At 37.7% G+C, this 21,471-nt stretch overlaps 1 protein-coding gene across 4 annotated transcripts in view; it reads left to right on the top strand.

Annotated features, from left to right (window-relative positions):
• Positions 1-21,471, top strand: part of TMEM236 (transmembrane protein 236) — a 64,544-nt gene that overhangs the window by 31,235 nt on the left and 11,838 nt on the right. For all 4 annotated transcript variants that reach the window (XM_045787577.2, XM_087857653.1, XM_087857652.1 and 1 more), the window contains 2 exons: positions 5,362-5,434; positions 8,903-9,044. In XM_045787577.2, coding sequence (XP_045643533.1) covers positions 5,362-5,434; positions 8,903-9,044 — 215 coding nt within the window. The remainder of the gene's footprint in view (positions 1-5,361; positions 5,435-8,902; positions 9,045-21,471) is intronic.

Below are 21,471 nucleotides of genomic sequence, written 5' to 3'. Positions count from 1 at the left end.
TCTTTTTATAAGGACACCAGTCATGTTGGATTAGGGCCCACCCTGATGACCTCATTTTAACTTATTACCTCTGGAAAGACACTATTTCCAATAGAGTCACATTCTGAGGTACTGGGGGTTGGGACTTCAACATGTCTCTTTTGGGGGAACATAATTCAACCCATGACAGTCTGCCCTCTGGCCCTCCCCAAAATTCATGTTCCTCTGACATGCAAACTAGATTCACTGAAACCTAGCAGGGCAAATTTCACTTAATTTTAAGGCTTGAGAATAATCCTCTGTGGCTGGACACTGTGTCCTCTGGCCCCATCAGGCTGGGGGCTCCATCCTTTTCCTGGCTTCTGGGTTTGAGGTGGAAACCTCTGGGCCCGTGGTGGCAGTGGCAGCCTCCTGGGCCTCTAAAGCACTGTCAGAGTCATTCTTCCCTTTTCTTGAAGGATGAGACATGTTCACAGTCAAAGAGCTCCAGTAGTCCACTTCCTGCCTCTTGAATTCCAAAAGGCTAACAGCTTTCCTTCCTTTTGTCCCATCTCTGTCCCCCTTTAGTCCAAACTGGCAGTGGAGGTATTTCTGATTCACAGGTCACACCCTTAGTATCCTCTCTAGAACATGCTCTATCTTTTTTTTTAAAGATCGTATTTATTTATTTGAGAAAGAGAGCACAAGTGTGAGGGGGTGAGGGACAGAGGGAGAAGAAGAAGCAGACTCCTTGCTGAGCAGGGAGCCCGACCTGGGGCTCAATCTCAGGACCCTGGGATCATGACCTGAGCTGAAGGCAGACGCTTAACTGACTGAGCCACCCAGGTACCCCTTTAATTTTTTCCAATATGGATAGACAGAAATTTCCAAATCTTCAAGTTCCAGTTCCTTTTTGCTTAACACTCCCTTCTTTGAATTCTCTCTCTCCTCTTAAATTTTGCTCTAAGCAGCAAGGAGAAACCAGGCAGTGCCTTCAGTGCTTTGCTTAGAAATCTCAGCTAAGAATCCAAGTTCATCAACTGTGAAGTTCTACTCTCTATTCAGCAGAACACAGTTCTACCAAGTTTTCTGCCACTCTATAGAAAGGATTGCCTTTCCTCCAGTTTCCAATAACACGGTCCTGAGTGCTGCCTGAGACTTCACCAGAAACACCTATAACATTCGTATTTGTAGCATTTATGTTCTTGACAATGTGCATACTGTCTAAGGTTGATAGAGGCTCTCTCTGCAGCTCTCCTCTTTTCTTTCTGAGCTTCCACCAGAATCTCCCGTAAGACCCATATTTTCCTAACAGTCTGTTCTAGGCAGTCTAGCCTTTTCCTATCACGAATCTTCAGACTCTTCCAGATAACCCATTATCCCATTCCAAAGCCATTTCCACATTTTTAGGTATTTATTACAGCAGTACCCCACTTCCTTATAGCAAAATCTGCATTAGTTTTGTAGGGTGACCATAACAGAGAACTTCTAACTGGGTGGCATAAACAACAGACGTGTATTGTCTGCCAGTTCTGGAGGCTAGAAGTCTTGAGATCAAGGTGTTGGTTGGTTCCTTCTGATCACGGGGGGTTCTCTGGGACTCCGGCATACCTCGTCTTGGAGATGCATCACCCTGCTTGATCTCTGCCTTCCTCATCATGTGATGTCTTCCTGTGTTTCTTCACGTAGTCTTCTGTCTGTACATTCTCCAAATTTTCCCTCTTTATAAGGACACCAGTCACGTTGGATCAGGGCCCACCTTAACGATCTCGTTTTAACTTATTACGTATGGAAAGACCCTATTGCCAAATAAGGTTACATTGTAAGATGCCAAGAGTTTGAACTTCAACATATCTTTTAGGGGGAACAGAATTTAACCCACAACAGTTATTAATAAATTATAAACATATGTTAGCAGTAAGTCAAGATTTTCAAATACTAATTATTATTTCAGGTTACATAAAACACAGAACTTGGATTAGGAACAGGTTACATCTTTATTTTCACTAACCTCTAATTGAAAGCTATCATTTCTTTCCATTTTTATTTTATTTATTTATTTTTTAAAGATTTTATTTATTTGACAGAGAGAGCCAGTGAGAGAGGGAACAGAAGCCGGGGGAGTGGGAGAGGGAGAAGCAGGCTCCCAGTGGAGGAGCCTGATGTGGGGCTCTATCCCAGCACCCCGGGATCATGCCCTGAGCCGAAGGCAGACACTTAACGACTGAGCCACTCAGGTGCCCCTTTTTTTCCATTTATAATGTTGGTAACAAACCACAGTAGTATTACCAGAACCTGTAATTTCATTGCACAGGCCTTTTCCTGTCACATTACAGTTGTTGTAGATACTTCATAGAATGATTTATGAATGATTTCAGTTTCTGGGAGATCTTGAGTACTCAAAGGGAAATAAGACAGTGTGTTCATGGATAGGCACATATATTACTCTATCAAAATTTTAAAAGAATTTGAATAACTGTATTTCAACAGAATGGCTTTGTTTTGTTTTTAGAATTTTTATTTTGAGAAAGGTCCATAGAATTTACCAGATTCTCAGAAGTTTCACTGCACAAAAATGGTTCAAAAACATTGTTCTAGCCAGTGGAGATAACGTAGTGAAACCACTCAGATAAGCTTCCTGCTTCCATGGAACTTAGTTTGGGGATTGGCAAAGAGGAATGTGTAAAACAGTAAACAAGAAATAATCAGCAGAATTTCAGATGGTCGTAGGGCCATAAATATATATAATTCCACGTCAGACATGGAAGATCTGGGAGTAGAGAGCTGCTGGCAAAGGGAGTAGCAAGTGTACGACTTGAAGGTGGGGTGAGCTTGCTGTGATCATGAAGTAACTAGAAGGCCAGTACGGCTGGAGTTAAGTGGTTTTTTGGGAGAGAAGAAGGTCATTCTAAATGAGAAACAGTAGGAGAACGAAGAGAAACCACATCATATAGAGCATGTAGGCTAGACTAATAGGTTTCAGTTTTATTCTAATTACATGACTTGTGCATCGGAGATTTTTAAAAAATATATAAAACGCACAAATGTGTGTATTTTATGAAAAATACTCATAAAATTTACCATCTTAACCATTTTTAAGTGCACAGATCAGTGGCATTAATTCCATTCACACTGTTGTGCCGTCACCAACCATCCATCCACAGAACTCTTTTCATCTTGCAAAACTGAAACTTTGTCTCCACCAAACACTAACTCTCCATTCACCCCATCCCCCATCATTGGAGATTTTTGAGCAGGGCAGTGATAAGATATGTTTTACATTTTAAAAATATAACTGTTTGCTCTATGGAGAAAAGGTTGCTAGGCAAGAATAGAAGCACTAACAGGAAATCGGTTAGGAAGTCAGATGAGAGATGATAGCAGACAAGCTACAGTGTTAGCAAAGGATGAATTGGAAATGTGTTTTTAGTAAATCTACTTGCAGTAAACCAGACAGCATTTGAAGATAATCAGAACAGGTATGGAGAAGGATGTGGAGTCTTTTCCAGGCATTAAATCTGGATTACCTATTAGACATCCAAGTGGAGGTACCAAATAGAATTGGGCATACAAGCCCAGAGCTCAGGAATATATATATAATCTATATATAGATATATATATCTATATATAGATTATGTATATAAAATATTGATTTATTAATTTTGATTTTTCAAAAAAGACATTTAGAGATCATGTACCAAGAATGACTTCATTTTTTTTTAAAGATTTTATTTATTTATTTGACAGAGATGGAGACAGCCAGCGAGAGAGGGAACACAAGCACGGGGAGTGGGAGAGGAAGAAGCAGGCTCATAGCAGAGGAGTCTGATGTGGGGCTCGATCCCATAACGCCGGGATCACGCCCTGAGCCGAAGGCAGATGCTTAACCGCTGTGCCACCCAGGCGCCCCCCAAGAATGACTTCAAGTGAAAACATTTGGGTATTTCTTACTTGAACCAAAGAAATCATATATATAAATAAAATATTTGGAAGTCATGGGTAAGTGGTTGGTGTTTAAAACCAAGGGATTGGCTTAGATAATTGAGGGAGAAAATATAGATAAAGAAGAGGAGCAGGAGTAATCTCTGGGGCACTCCTATCTATTTTTGAGCACAAGCTAAGAAGAAGAGGGCTCCCTGAAGGCTCTAGCTAGTCTTAGAGAACCAGGTGCTGCAGGAACCTAGACCTGGGCTCGGAAAAGGAGGCAAAGCTTCCCCTTAAAAGCTCCATTGTACCTCTGGTTTTAGCACATCATACCGGGTCTGGTTGGGAGAGGGGTCTATCCCGCCCCCTAATTTATGTCTATACCTAGAACATCTAGGACCAGAATGGGATAGACGGAAGCATGGTAGGGCCAAGGAGAGATACTTAGTTATTTGAAAGAGTTCAACACTTTTTGTACTTAAAAACACATTATCATATAAATGTAATTAGTAAAATGTGTAATTAGTGAAATGTGTATTTCAGGAAAGAGGAGGTAAGCATTTCATTATACAAAAGATTTGAGTATATTTTATCTTCCCATAAATTAATGATGCTAAGTGTATATTTTAATTCTTTCTGTCATACGGTATTTTATGTATTATGCATGTATTATATCACAATAGCCATTTGATTAATTGATCATGTAAAGTTTAAGAAATGGTCCAAAACAAGTGTGAAAAATTATATGATTTTATATATCATATACATACATGATTTTATATATATGTGGTATACATAAAATTTTATATTTTTGTATATATATGTGATATATGTGATTTTATATACATATATATGATATATAAAATCACACCATATTTCATTATATATTATATATATAGTTTGTATATCATTTTATATATCCTCTCTAGCTCTATATATCTATATATCTCTATCCATATAGATATATAGATAAATATAGGTATAGATGTATAGATATATAGATATATGATATATATAGATCTATCTATCCAAATATTTTCACTTGAAGTCATCCTTGGTATACGATCTCTAAATGTCTTTTTTGAAAAATCAATTTTAGACATAGGGTATAGTATAACTTAAACAAGTCATGTTCTTTTTTTCAGTTGGTCACCAGAGCCAGAACTCTTGGGCAGGGTTCCAAATAATAATGAAAATGTTGAATGTCACTTGTCTTGTCTTGCACGGAGATGCTCTTAGAAGTCCATAGTTTGCTAGTTATTTGGAAATCTCTCATCCCTTTGTTCTAGAAAATATTCTGGTTTTTGCATGTGTTGCCCTTTGCCATACTCAAACATTTGGGAAATGGAAATAGGGAAGCAGTAGTTTCTTAGAAAAACTATAGATGAATGGAACAGGAACTGCAAAATTAGCAAAATGTAACAGGAACTGTTGATCTTGTACATTATTGCTTTTGCTTATTTTTTTCTCCTTTGCTAGGAGACCTGTTATGATGATGTGTGTTATACTCACCACACTTCCCAGCTTCAGCTTTTCTATCGCAGTGACTGAGGTATGGAATTTTAATTTCTCCTGCTGCAAGATTTTGAGATTTTTAATTTTCCTCTGTTACTGGAATTTGATAGAACAGTGTGCCTGATAATTTTCTTAAAGTGTATTTTATCCAATCTTCTTCCAAGTTACAATGCATATATTTAAAGTACTGAGATGATTGTTACATCTGCAATTGTGAAGGAAGGTCTAGCAGCCAATTAAAAAAAGTACCTTCTGTGTTTGTGTGTGAGAGGTAGGAATGTTAATTTCAAAATAATAAAAAAGCAAGGGATTTGAAAGTAGATCCACATTTGTTTCTTTTAGCTAGATGTCTTTTGAGTGTCCTCAGTACTAAACTCTCCGAAAGGATAACCACTCACATTCTAAGACCTTTGATAATACATCCATTGGCAAAGCATTTGCACACGATATTTATTTGAAAATAAACTTGACTTTATGTTTTGACTTAATGCAGGTTCAAAAGGACTCTGATAGATGGGCATCTATAGGAGAGGACTATTATAGGCAGAACTTTAAGGTTGTGAGAATTTTATTGTCTAAAAGTGGTTCAAAGAAGAATGCCCTATTAACCTTATTAATTTGCGTGATGCTGTGAAAAATATAATTTTCAGTCCCCCAAAGTGAGCAACTTAAATTACTTTATATTTCATAGATGAAATATGTTGCATAGATACTTATTAAATAGTGCATATTACATGCCAGGCACTGTGTTAGGTACTAGGATAAAATCCTTAGGAAATCTGATGGAGTCTCTGGCCTTCAGTCATCATTTATCGACAGTAGAGAGAAAAATAAACAGGCAATCAGAATAGTTATGATAGGCTTTGTGAGAGAAGTGAGTACTGGATAGTGTATGATATCATTAGAAATACACGATTGTCGGAATATGTCCTAGATGCTGGATTAGGACAGCATATGAATGTGTTAACCTCAGAAGTCTCCACAGATGTACTTGCCATCAAACAACAATATGTGAATATTTTTATCTAAATTTATCTTTTTCCCTTCCCTCCTCCCCAAGGACTTTGTAAAGCACATGGGAGGTCCCCAAGACCTTTAAAAATTCGGTTTACAACCTTTTAAGGAATCCTATTATCATAAAGTGATGGTATATTTGTAGTTGGATTGCCCTTTTAGGGGCAAAAAGAATCTTTTTGGTTCTTTTCTATTATGTTCTTATCCACTGGTGCACATTTTTTTCCTTCTTTCTTTTAATTTTTCACTTAAGTATAACACACAAACAGAAATGTGTACAAAACATAAGATATACAGTATTAATGAAATACCACAGAGCAAACCGCTGTGTCAGTACTACTCAGGTCAAAAAATAAAACTTTGCCCGCTCCCTAAAAGCCACCCCCACGTTTTTTGCAATGACCACCTTTCCCTCCTCCTCAGAGGTAACTTCTAACTTAACTTCTAATACCATAGATTGGTTTGTCTGGTTTTGAATCTTTCATAAAGAGAAATTCAATGATCTATCTATCTATCTATCTATCTATCTATCTATCTATCTATCTATCTTCTATTTATCTACCTAATATATGTGTGGCTTCTTTTATTCAGAAGTATGATTCATTCAGGTTTTTGTGTACAACTGTATTCCATTCATTTTCATTCTGTAGAGTATTTCATATTATGAATATATTACAGGTTACATTTCTGCTTTTGATGCCCACCTTCAGTTGTGTCTGGTTTTGATTATTACAAATAATGCTGCTGTGAACATCTTTGAATATGTCTATTGATGCACATATCAAGAATTTCAGTTGGTTAAATATGGAGGAGTGTAATTGATGGATCATAAGATATTCAGATGTTCAGCTGTAGCAGAAAATGCCAGTTTTCCAAAGAAATTAGACTTGACACTGGCAGAGAACGAGCCTACCTGTTGCTCCACATTCTTGCTAGCCTTACCTTGTAAGTCTTTTAGGCATTCCAGTGTGTATATTCTTGAATCTCATTGTAGTTTTATATTCCACTTCACCAATAATTTATGAAATTGAACATTTTCTCATCTTGTCAATTTTTTCCTATTGTGTTACTTATCCTTTTGGAATTGATTCAGAAATTATTTATATATTCAGATTTCAAGCCCTTTGTTGATTATATGTGTTGTAAATATATTCACAATTTGTGGCTTACTACTTTTCATGCCGTTTTTGGACAAAGAGTTCTTAAATTAAAAACAGTGCAGTTTATCAGTTTCTTTTTTTCGCGGGTAGTAGTTTTGGTAATTTGAAAAGATTTTGTCATATTGTGAATCTGAACCTCAAGCACCTGATGATATCCTCCTAGATTATATTTTGGGGCCTGTATTGTTTTACATTCTCTTTATATTCACAATCCATTTGAAACTAATTTTTGTATATGTTGTGCAGTAGGGAGTCCATTTCGCCCCAATTAATGTCTAATGAACTGAGCACTGTTTATTAAAAAGTTTGTCTTTCCACATTTCTCTGCAGTGCTACTTTTGTTATAAATCAGGTGAGTATATATACACATCTATTTCAAGTCTTCTGTTTTGTTCACTGCCTACTTTTATATACCTATGCCAATACCACATTGACTTAATTCTTCTAGCTTTATAATAGCCCTTTATATCCATAAGGGTAAATCTTTATATCCTTTTCATCTAAATGTCTTGTATTTCTATATGGATTTTAGAGTCCACTTATCATTTTCCACAAAACTTTTTATTTTGATTGAGGTTGCATTGAATGGTATCATTTTTTAAAATCTCATTTTCCCTTTACTGGTACTTAGAAATAATTTATCCATTTTGGGGAGGTTTTCCCCATGTACAATTATGTAGTCTATGAATAACGATCAATCATATATTTCTTTTCTTTCCAATACTTACAGTGTTTATTTCTTTCTCTTGCGTCATTACACTGGCTAAGACCACTAATACAATGTTGAATAGAATTGGTCATGGTGGCACCTTTGTCTTCTTCCTGATCTCAGAGGGAAAGCTCTCAACATATCACCACTAATAGGATGTTTGCCATAGGTTTTTTTGTAGATACCTTAATTAGATGAAGGAAGTATCCCAAAACATGGCTGGGTTTACCTGGGCTCTCTCTTCTCGAAAGACCCTGAGCTCCGTCCAACATCTGTCCCCCTCATTCTTTGATCTAAGGACTCCCAAAGGCTCTGCTTAGCAGTAGATTTTGAAGAAATTGTCCATCCCACCATTACCAGGAGCCTGCCATTGTATGTTTGCATGTATTTACCAAGCTCTATCTTGAACTGAAAGCTCATCCACTGATAGGGATCTTTGCTACATCTTTACAAATTTTTCAGAAGGTTATGGGGTTGAACACCTGAAAAGCTGGAAATCAAGCTTCTAGTCTTTGAGCAAATGTCTTTATAATTAATTTAGTGCTACTTTCAGACTATTAAAAGAATTTTAAACAAAGAAAGCACAAAAGTGTAATCCTTTTAAATGGTTTTCTGAAAACAGGTTCAAAAAAGTATTAGCGGTTCTGCGGATATCTTACCTGATAGATTACCAGACCTGCCAGTTTCTCTGGTTCTGACTTCCTTGATTGTGGTTGATATTATTGAAAAGCTCAGGATATATCCTCTTAGAGGGCGGCTAAAGAGTAAGTATTCTTCTTTTAAACATAAAAATTTTTAAAAGTTTGACAGATTTTCCTGTCACCTTGTTATCTGTTGACATGTTTAATGATACCCTTTCTTACATCTAACATTATAGTTAGAAGATAAGAAATGAATATATCTAAATATAATTATTTTAAAACCTACCTTGATAGCTACACAGTTATTCTTATTTGTATTTTGGTAGTACTGATAAATGAATAAGCTTACCAAATATTTAATACCAAAACCTTTAATGTTTACTCTAGCACAATAATTATCTGAGTAAATTATTATAGATTTATATTTTTTAGGAACTCTTAAAACCTGAAGTTTAGATAAATAAATAGTTTAGTTTTGGATACCTTTGATACAGAAATTAATGTGACTACTGCAGTTATGTCTTAGAGAATTGTGTGTTTTTAATTGTGGATTGTCAAAAAGCTAACAATCACAACAAAACCAAGATGTGCCACAAATATTCCTCCAAAGGGATCAATCAAAACTAAATTCAAGTTGGCCTTAAAAAAAGAAGAAAAAAGGAAAAGGTAATTTGCTAATTGAATATTATGTTTGGTCTTAAATTTTCTCAACTTTCACTTCATTTCATGTGATAGTATCTGAGTTTAATTTATAATAAGTGTATGCTATAGTTCTTGTATGGCTAAGATTTTTATATTTGAAGTGGATAGATTTTGTCTAATCACTTCCTGGTGGGGTGGAGGGGTTGAATTGAGTGAGTCACTGGGGAATGCATTAGCGCAATAGGGATGACTACCGCAACCAGGAAGGAAAAGACCAGAGAGTCACTTATGGATCATGAGCCACCAGCCTCCCAGTCACTCTTACTCCTCAAATTGAAGAATAAAACTGAGTTGGGAGGCCACCAGGAAATCTGAGACTCTGAGCTTCATGTTTGTACTCTGTCCTCAAGTAGGAGATGACAGTTGTTATGCTTAACATAACACAGGGGACGAGGTAGGTAAGATGGTAGGTAATGGCCACCTTTCGAGGAAAGGGTATCCTCAACTTACATCTGCCCTCCAGAGTCAACTGTATTTGTCTCAGACTGGGGACCTTTGGGGATTGTCATGTCCTTTGTTACTTCTCTAGACTCTTTCTCGATGCAAACCTATTTTGAAATTGGATTGTTTTAAATAATGCTGTACCTTCCAGCTTAATGTGGACATTCTGTTTAAGTTCTTAGTGAGAGTTCTTGGAGTTCTTAGAGAGTTCTCCTTCTAAAAAAGGTACATGTATATTTTTGGGACTAAGTTATTGGCATCTTATATTTTAAGTGATGAGTTGGATTGTCAAAGGGGAATTTTCCCTGTATCCAGCAATGATGATGACACTAAGAATTGAAAAGAGAAAACCCCAAAGAAGTTAGTCTTGGAGACAAGACTTGAAAACCTCTTGCAGAACTGCTTTTTCTTATTTGAAAAGCCTTCTTCTTGAGCTCTTCTCTGCCCAAACTTGGGAGGGTTAATGTCTGGTTTAATAGCTCCACCATTTAATGAAATCATGCTTTTAAAAAAGTAGCATTCACTCAAAATACCTTTGCAGGGGCGCCTGGGTGGCTCAGTCGTTAAGCGTCTGCCTTCGGCTCAGGGCATGATCCCGGCGTTCTGGGATCGAGCCCCACATCAGGCTCCTCTGCTAGAGCCTACTTCTTCCTCTCCCACTCCCCCTGCTTGGCTCTCTCTCACTGGCTGTCTCTCTCACTGGCTGTCTCTGTGTCAAATAAATAAATAAATAAAATCTTTTAAAAAACTACCTTTGCAAATATTAATATATGTTAATTTAACTTTTATGCAAGCTTTTGAACATGCATACTAATAAAATAGATTATGTGAATTTTCAATTTATGGGGTATTCTCATTCTCTGGAATTTAATATGTAAATTTGTAAACATGTAAGTTGTAATACATAAATCTGAACATAAGCCAGTATGCTAAAAATATGCTGTCACTGCATGTAGTACTTCAGAATCCAAGAGGTAGGGTAGGAGTAGGTGGTGAAGAAGCTTTAGAAACATTTGGCTCCGTTTAGAAAATGTTGAGAAATGGAATATATTCTGTTCTGTGCCCTATCCAGAGAGTTTGAAATGCCTACCCATCTATCAGCTTACAGCAGTTATGACCTTATACTTGATGAAACTAAGGTAATCTACAGTGCTTGGATTTCTGGACACTCTCATGCCATCTCAACCATCTCAATTCCAAACTAGAAAAGCTTGGTCTTTGTGTAGCTTTTCCTTTTCTAGAATTTTAAATAAAAATTATTCTATATAAAAATTTGCTTATGCTTAAGCCAGTCTTCACTGGATCAAGAGTCCTTTCTGCTAACTTTCCGTTACCAGTCGAAACATCTCAGTATCAAGTGATTACCATGTCATAACATCAAAGTAAGTGCATCATTTCACATAGCCTGAGCCTCACATGGGAATGTTTTCTGATGACAGATCTCTGAGGCATAGCCATCTCACAGATGTATGTCGTAACTAATAATGTCACGTCCCACTCATGGGAACAAATTATAAGGAGACAATATATAGCCTGAATGTCCCCAGCTCTTACTAGTATGTGGGTACAGATGAACACACTATGATATTTCTATTTGAATTTTGCTAGCTCAGTCCCAACCAATAAATGACTGGACCTCCATACCTCTTCCTCTTCCATATTGTTCCCTCTCCCGTTTTTTAAGCCAGGCCCAAGATGAGTCTCCTCTGGTCTCATTTGTTGCTCCAGACTGCTAAATATTCCATTGCTCCTGCTTTTTTTTTTTTCAGTTGTCATTCTCATGCACAAACAACCTGGCAATGCTGTTTTTACACCACTCTTGACTGACTCTGCACTAAATGCTTTTAGTATGGCTCTTACTTGCCTCTGGGATATTGTTTGATGTTCTGCGGTGCTTTAGACTGATTGCCTTTCTTCTGACAGTGGGAATCCTGACTTCCCTCACTGAGATGTACTTGTTTAGAGAGGTCCCAAACAGAGCAATAGATTTTCATTTGGGAACACAAGCCTTTTATGCCCAGAATGTATATGAACCAACAGATTGGCTGGGATTCAACAAGTTCAAGTAATGGCCATTCCACTCCACTGGAAACCACCATTTCCCATCCTATCACTAGATCTTGTGGCTGATTCTGGTAGAGCCAGGCTCCTTCTTCTCTTGAGGTAGTTCTTTTCCATGGGATCTCATAGTTTCTCCTTACTTCAGTCTTACCTATATTGTCTAAACCCCAAATCACGGTCACCATTAGATTCCCCCTGCCCCCAGGTAGATTCTTTAACCACCATAAAAACCAGTAATGCAAACAGACCCACAAAGAAGTCCGTGGTTAGGATGCAAATTTTCAGTTCTACCTACAAGGACTCACTTGAATAGCATAAGCCTAGCTCGGGCACCCCATTACAAGTGGTATAATAGAGAATAATAAAGTACTATGGGCAACACATGAAGGACTACTTCATTTAATCTAGGGTGTTGGAGGTCAGAAAAATCTAAAGGGAGTATCTGGGGTTTGTAGGAGTTTAGGTAGGCCTGGTGAAGAAAGCTTTCTACATGGAAGGAAGATTGGGCCTCAAGAAATCCAGGCATACATGTAATAAATGGGTAAAAATAACCAGTTGGATTTCATACTCTGAATGGAAAAACCGATTGCTGGAATGGAAGTTGCCTCCTTAAAACACCTATTGTTTGCTTCTCAACTAGTGAATTTGGAAACCTAAAAGTTGCTTTGTAGGGAGGTGTGGGCAGAAAGGGGAGGCTTAACTGGAGTCATTGGTTGCCCCAATTCCTTCTTGAACCAAATCAACACAACATTTGTCTGTTTAGGAGTTGATATTTTATATAAGATTTCATTTGAAAGAAAAAATGGTTCTTCTGCTAAATGTTTAGAAACCATGAACCAGGACCTCATTTAGATTCACAGGCTGTGGCTTTCTCTAAGGCAGTACCATAACTCAGGTGGCCAGTGCTCTACCTTTCCAGCCTATGGCTCCCTGGGAATCATGACACTGCACCACCAAAGGACAAAGTGTACCCTCATCCGAGGTGTTGTGATATGATACAATACAATACTGTACAACACACTAAAACACACTACAATACAGCATTGCAGGTAGAACAGGCTCGTCCTGGTAGACCACACGCAGGTTTTGAGGCTCGACACATAGAAAAGCCAGGTAAATTTTTTAACATTCTGTTTCAAACTGTTTTATTTCTAATGTTTTGTTTTCCCAAAATAATACATATTCATTTAAAAAGATTGTCAAATAAACATAAGCAAAAAAGAAGAAAATGGAAATCAACCATGATCCTGTAGACTAGAGATTTAGAACTGATAACATCTTTGTGGACAAATCTTCACTTAAGGAAACCTATTTTGTATCTTTTTTCTTAACAGTATGTGGTGGGAATCATTCTTTTTATTGTATCTTCTTCAGCTACGTGGTTTTTATTGGTTGAATAATATTCTGTTATATTAACAAACCCTGACTTATTTAACCATGATTTATTAACTAACCCCTGTTGTTGGACAACTAGATTCTTTTCCAGTTTTTAACTACTAAAAACACTATTGTTAGGGCTCTTGTTCAGAAGTCAAAAGGGTTGCAGAAAAAAGGAGAAGGATGTGGTGAGAATGAGCAGGGTGATGTGGTTTGAGTTGAGCAGGGGAGGCATGTGTGGAGCGCACATGCGTGGGTAGTAGAGGTGGTCAGCTTCTGGGGGACCTTATGCTGTGTATGAGAGTCAGAAGCCACTTGTAGGTCACTGGCCAAGCAGTGCCTGGGGACAGAGAGAGTTAACTGCCACTGGATGGCAGCTGAATGATATTAGGAGGATGACCACAGAGTGTCCTCAGAAGACCCTGAGCATCTGCACATGCCCAGACTCCTTGGCAATGACATTTGCCAGAAGAAATGGGACTATTATGGACTGGCCGCACATGCAGACAAATACAGAGGGGCTCTTTCATAGGGGATTGTACAATGGGGTGGCAAGGTGGTTTGGCTGCATTAAGGATACCTGCACAGTCAGAGATGACTTGCTAGAAGTGAGATCAACAGGCTATTTGAGTGGAAAACATCAGAGCTCTGCAGAGGAGGTGGTTTCCACTGTCACATCAGTAAGAGGTGCCAGGTATGATGTTGGCAGTGTAAGGTTTTCAAATAAATCTGCTCTCAGTGGCCCTTGTCCAGTTCCTACTGTGTAGTCTCTTTAATACCCAGAGACTGGGGCCAAGTGCTGTAGGACCTCAGCAGCATAGATGATTACTTCTTCAGGTTAAATGCCTAGACATACAATTTCTGGCTCAAAGTATATGCAGGCTTTTAAGGTTTTGACAGGTGTCAATCAATCAAATGACCCCCTCTAAAGAATGCCCTAATTTATCATCGAAACAGTAGTGTAAGAAAACACCTGTTTCTCTTCAACCTTGTAACTTCGGATAATGTATTCCTTTTCATTTTTGCCAGTTTCATAGGCAAAAATAGTATCTTATTGTTTTAATAATTTGCTTAAGGTAGTGGTTGTGTTGAGTATTTTCTCATAGATTTCTTGGCTATTTGTATTTTTTAAAAATCATATATTTCTGTCCTTGATCTGTTTTTCTATTGATATGTCCATTCTTTTGTTGTTATTGTTGTTGTTTTTACTACTGATTCATGAGTTCTGTAAATAGTAAGGACATAAAACTTTGCCTGTCAGAAATATATATTTCAGAGTTATTTGCCTTTTAATTTTACTACAGTGTTTTTGATACAGGAAATTTCTAATTTTGACATAATCTATTCTATAAATATTTCCTCTCTGGACTCTGTCTATGATGTTAGGCTTTAAAAATCTTTTCTTCACTTCAAGCTGATTTAAATATTTACCAATTATCTTCCCCAAAATTTTGTACATATAAGTGTTTCATGAAGAGAAGAAGTTGGAAGCTTTGTAGCATATAAACTCATTAATTTGTAGGTAACCAGTAAATCAGGAATGATAATCAGTATATTTATTTACTTGATCTGGCAAAACTTTTAGACCCTGCCTTTATTGTATTTCTTTCCATTTCTCCTCATATTTCCAACATAAAAAAAGGACTTAATAGAGTGCTTTAAAAATGTCAATTCCAGTCATAGCAACCCCAGATAAACTAAATCAGGATCTCTGAGGATGGAACTTGGGCATATTTAAATTTTTAAAAACAAAACCTCATTGGATTCTGATTTGTATCCCCAATTATGAGCAGTGTTTTTCACTTTTTGACTGCACATTCAGATTGCCTAAGGGACTTGAAATTGTTTTGACTCCCAGACTGAGCACTAAGTAATTAAATCATAATTTTGGTGGAGGATAGGGCCAGGCACAAGTAATTTCTAAACCTCCAGGTGATTTACATTTGTGAATGTGATTCAAGTGGGTGGGCAGAAAGCAAGCAGGGACAGTTTATACCTGTTAACACCCCAATGTCTTTGTGAAATAGGAAGCAAAGTTACCTGCAGAGAGCCCTGGGGATGGATGGAAGGGAGAGAATCTGTAACAGGATGGGTAAGGTTTGGAATAATTGCTGAAGGTCAAGGGCAGGGAGGTGGATAGATGAGAGATGCATAGGGCTCAGCGAAGGATGGAAACCAGGAATTTGTTCTGCGACCAATCAAGATGATGAGAGCTTTCCTCAATGATACTGAGAAATCTGGGCATTGATTGTAGAAAAGATAGAACTGTAGGGCTGATCCAGGTTTAGGGGTTCACAGAGCAGGAATGGAAGAAGGAAAAGGACTGTTACTTTATTAGTTATTCCTTCTTATTGAATTATACGATTTCTTAAATGCATGACAATGATGATTTTTACTGAACTTCTAAGCTATTTCCAGTGAATCTTGGACCACCTGTGAACATATATGCAGGGGCTCACCCGTTGGGTACTCACCAGAGGCGTCTTTTCACAACACATATGCGTGAACACTATCTACTGATCAGTACACCAGGGGACAGTTGCTGGGGTCTCAGCATATACAGTTAACTTCTTCAGGTTAAATACCTAGACCAGCAATTTCTGGCTTGAAGTATACGCAAGGGTTTAAGGCCTGGCATCTGCAATTTTTAAAAGTTCCACAAACAGTTCTGATACCCACCCTGAATAAAAGCCCCTAGTAATGGGAAGTATTGGGAATTGTGACATATGCCAGGTTAAAAGCTGAGAGCCCAAATCCAAATTCCTGAAGCTATTTGCTTTCCAGATTTCCTTGAAATGGAATGCAACACACTTTAACCAGATAGAATTAAAATATGACAGACAACAAAGGGGAGGGGGAGAAAGGGGCACTGCTTTTCTCTGAATAAAATAAATGGCACTTTGAGTTCCCCTTTGTTTCTTTTTAAGAAAAAGCTTATTATACAATATGAGCCCAGCGTGTGAGCTGGGTTTCCATAGTGTGTTTTGCAATGGGTTTAGAGAGTACATATGAGGAACACTGTGTTCGGGGCCATGCCAAAAAGGGGGAGTATTTCCTTCACACCCTCCTTTTGCTGTTTAGAAGAAGGAAGTTTCAGAAAAGTACGGACGTTAGTTCTAGGATTTTTCCCCCTTCTCAAGAAATGAGTAGCTACTTACCAGACTGGGATGAGAGAAGGGTAGAATTTCTGATTTATACCTTCTAATGAAGAACGAGCTGTCAGGATTAGGTCAGTGGGTATTGGGTCATACACTATATTGTAGCAATCCTCATGCCAAAAGACATAGGACATCGGGTGCTATCAAATTGTGATCCTTTGATTAGGACAACTTTACATGATTGTAACAATTCGGCATTTAATTATTACTTTCTTCCTACATAGGGAAAATTATGAACAATTTTAGCATAAGTGAGATTCTTGAGATTTGCAGGATATTTTCAAAGTAAATATTTTAGGAAGACTGATAAAAATAGGGAACATGAAGAACTGGGCATGCATTACTTTGTTATAATTCCAAGCCTTGTTCTTCCTATCGTTATAATCAACAAAGAGTATGGCCCCAAATTGAAAGTAAAGGCATGGGTCATTGCTTTTCAATATCTAGATTTTCTTGGGGCACCTGGGTGGCTCATTCGGTTAAGAATCTGGTGTCCTGGGATCGAGCCCCATGTCAGCTCTCTGCTCAGCAGGGATTCTGCTTCTCCTTCTCCCATATCTTCTCCCCTTGCTTGTGCATGCTCTCTTTCGCTTGTCAAATAAATAAATAAATAAAATCTTTTTAAAAAAATTATCGAGATTTTCCTGTCTTGGAGCGAAGAGAGTAAAATAGGTTGTTGGGCTGATGGTCTGCGTAATGTATGGACGGTCTTGGTCCTTTTGTGTTAAACCATCGATGCTGGTTTCATCACTTATTACTTGGCAATGAAGTTACTTGTCTTCCAGACCTCAGATGTGCTGCTGAAAGGAAACGAACTATACACAGTACAGTTAAGTTTAGTCAGTAGATACCATCAAAATAACAATGTATATAAGTGCGTTTTAATTTATTACATTTTGTGTTTTAATTTATTGTGTGTTTTAATTTATTACATTTTGTCTTAGTCTCTAAGACTATGACCAAAAGTGCCTTGTGTGCTTAATATACTTTAAGATATTTGTGATGACTAATAATTTTCTTCTTGTCAAGATTTTTTTTTTCTCAGAGTGTTATTTCTAGTTCATTAGCATTTCATATTCTCTAGAACATTTTTCTCTCAAGAAAAGTAGATTTTGGGGACTGTCAATCAAAACCAGTCTTCCTTTTTCTGAATAATTCTTTGATCTCCTGGCTGCTGTGAATTGAGTAACAGTCTCATTTCATAACAGCTGCCTCAGTGGCCTTGAGAGCCTCTCTGCTGATGTCTCCATGTCCTTTCTGGTTCCTGCCTTCCACTCTCCCTCTTCAGCAGCTTTCCATTGAGCTTAGAAGAAAGTCCAAAGCCTTTATCATGTGCCATAAGGTGCCACACAGTCTGACTCTGCCACTGATAGCGTGATCTAAGGGCAAAGTGTTTCAGGTTCAAGTTCTGGTCTCTCTTTGCTAACTGTGTGACCTTAGAAACAATTGTCAATCTCTCTGTGCCTCAGTTTATTCATCTTTCAGGTGGGAAAATAACAGCATCTACAGTATAGAGTTTTTCTAAGGATTAAGTGATAATGCATAGAAAGAGCTTAAAACAGTGCCTGGTATATAGAGAGCACTTACTAGGTTTGGACTCCTCTCCTCCTCTTCCTCCTCTGCCTCCCCAACGCCTTACAAAACTTTCCCTCTTTCGATCACTCTGGCTGAAAGATCTTTACACATGCTCTTTCTACTACCTAGAAAGTTCTTCTCCATTCTTCACCTAATTCTTTCCTACTTAATTCTTCAAGTCGCTGCTTAATTGTCACTTCTCGGATGAGGCTTCCTGACCTCCAGTGTCACTCAGACCCATATGAGTCTCTCATCACAGAACTAACCTTCCTTTTAAAGTCCTACCACATTTTATTCTTCTGTATTTATTGATGTGATCGCAGGTGACAGCATGGTGAGGGTAGGACTGTGTTCACAGTACTTGCTACCGTTCGTTATGCCCAGTTGAGGCTTGGTATGGCACTCTAAAATCTGTCTGCTCCTATCAGACAATCAGGAGCCTAACTAGTGCATTTTTAGTATCAGCTCCATTCCTGTCTTGGTTTTAGGTGCCTTTCCTTATGATTCTTTTTCTCTTATATTTAAATAGCTCTTATTTCTTTCCTATTCTCTTTTCAAGAGGAATACTCACTCACCTTAGAAAATTCTCCACTACTGATTTGTTATGTTGTTCTTAGGTTTTCCCTGTAAGCTATCTAAAACTCTGGGTAACAAGTTAGAGATAGAAATACATCAATATAAAGAAATAATCAAGGGGCGCCTAGGTGGCTCAGTTGGTTGAGCAACTGATTCTTATTTCAGCTCAGGTCATGATCTTGGGGTGGTGGGATTGAGTCTCCTGTTGGGCTCCATGCTGGGTGCAGAGCCTGCTTGTCCCTCTCTCTCTGCCCCTTCCCCCACTGATACTCTCTCTCTCTCAAAAAATATATAACAACAACAACAACAAAAAAAAAACAAGTAAAATAGATGTGAGTTACCTACTTAAACATTTACCTGGGATTAAAATTACATTTTCTTAAGTATTTAGCTTGCACAGTGAAGACAAAAAGTTGTTTTGGCAACTGGCATAAGATGTAGGGAGCTACAGAATGGCTCTTACTTTTACTTTTTGCAGCAAAATGTCAGCCTCTAGGGAAGTGAGTAGATCTCTTTCTTCATGCTTAGATCTTTTATGGATTTTGCACAAATAAATATCCTTTTGCACAAATAGAACACTAACAACAACAACAAAAGAACAAAGTGGAAATTTATAAAAATAATAGTTTGGAGGGTAACTAGTTATTGAGTCAAACAGAATAGTATTAAGTACATGAAACTTTACATTGCTTGGGGATAAATTTGTGGGTCTACTCTAACGACCAAACAGTATCTTGGCTTCTTCAACACTATCTTGCCCCCTGGCAGGCCTGCAGAGCTTTCCAGCTGATAGTTCTAGTACTTCTCCCTTGGAAAGAGGACAACAGAGTCCCTGTACCCCCAAATCCAAACTAGTCTGTATTGAGCTGTAGAGAGATATGAAGCTCCCAGCCCCAATTTCACCAAATACCCATGGGTTGGGACTTTACTATTTTATTAAAAACGAACTCTAGCTAAGAATTCGTTGTTCATCCCACGGCTTTTATCCACAGATATTAAGATTCTTACTGACTGTTTAAAATGTTAATGTGTCACATCTTAGCTTGCCGCTTCCTGGCATTGAAACAGCTGAATTTGCAATCATCCTCCAAAGCCCACATTATACACTGCATTATTTATGTTGACAAAGGAATTTGGATTTCCATTCAGTTTTATCTACTAAGACAGGTGAAGGAGAGTTCTCCAGGACATGACATACTCTAAGAAACATAATTTCCGTGTTGTTTTTTTTTTCTTTTGTAAAATGAGAGAGATAACTGATGCCAGTGAGCATCTGAGTTTAAAAAGAGATGATCTTATGAATATTAAAATAATAGTAATTAGTATATAATTTTCTTTCTTACTTGACTATTATTTATTAAAATGATACTCATTCATGCTACTGTGTCATCTAAGGTTGGTAAAGAAGTTTCTAAGGGTCCTACTGTTTATTTATAAATGATTCATATCAGAACTAAGTACTATTTCATCAAGAATTTAGATTATCTTTTTAGTTTATCGATTTACTCAATTCACACTCAAAATTTTAAAAAAGAAAACTGAGGCTTGTTTGTTCTTTAAACAGCTCCTATTTATAGTAATCAAACCCTTTATTAGTCATTAATCATAATAGTTTATTTATTTTAAAATGTTTTCACATCAGTTCAATATAGTTCAAATTTTTATTGATTTTGTGCCTTTAACCTTTAGAACTATTCAGTATAATGACTTCTTTAAATTTTGTCTTATCAAGTAATATGACAGCTCACCATGTTTACTGAGTAAACGAATTGTTAAGACCTAACAAATTCTTAGCCAAAAACAACAAAAAAAATGGTGCTTAACTGGATGAATGTTTGAGAAATAATGTGCTGTACCATTCATGTATAAGAACCACACCATCAGCACTGGTAGTAAGTTTTGAGATTTGAGGTTCCCTTCATAATTCCCCAACCTCAACACCCATGTGTGCACAGAGAGACACACGCACGAATGCACACACACGCTTACGCACAATGTGATGTTCATGAGAAAATATCCTCCTTATTCAGATGACTCTTGTGTTGATCCGGCATAGCCTTGTGGCCACAAACAAATTGCTTTAGTCTGATCAATTGTACTGACTGGTTCAAAAACTCTGAGGATAGTACAGCTTAAAAAATCTTGGATCGAGTGGCACTCTTCACTAAGACTTTCTCATGGTCAAACAGACTCCCTCTTAGAACCAAACTCCAAACCTGAAGATCTGGGTTGTAGTGATCCCTGTGGACTTCTAATAAAAAATGACAGGATTGGGGTGCCTGGGTGGCACAGCGGTTAAGCGTCTGCCTTCGGCTCAGGGCGTGATCCCGGCGTTGTGGGATCGAGCCCCACATCGGGCTCTTCCACTGTGAGCCTGCTTCTTCCTCTCCCACTCCCCCTGCTTGTGTTCCCTCTCTCACTGGCTGTCTCTCTCTCTGTCGAATAAATAAATAAAATCTTTAAAAAAAAATGACAGGATTGGACCATTGGACTTTTAGAGTCATTTGATTTTACGATATTTGTATGCTTTATAATTAGCACATGATGTAGTGCCCCTAGACGGTAACAGCAGCCATAAAGTTAAGAGATTGTCAATTGGGGTCAAACAAATCTGGGTGTAAATTCCAACCCTGCCCATTACTAACTGTGTATTTGAATTG

This window comes from Ursus americanus, chromosome 31 (genome assembly GCF_024610735.1).
Source record: "Ursus americanus isolate L20-20 chromosome 31, mUrsAme1.1.p, whole genome shotgun sequence".
NCBI lineage: Eukaryota > Metazoa > Chordata > Mammalia > Carnivora > Ursidae > Ursus > Ursus americanus.
The sequence above is the reverse complement of the archived record's forward strand: the minus strand, read 5'-3'. Positions and strand labels throughout refer to the sequence as shown.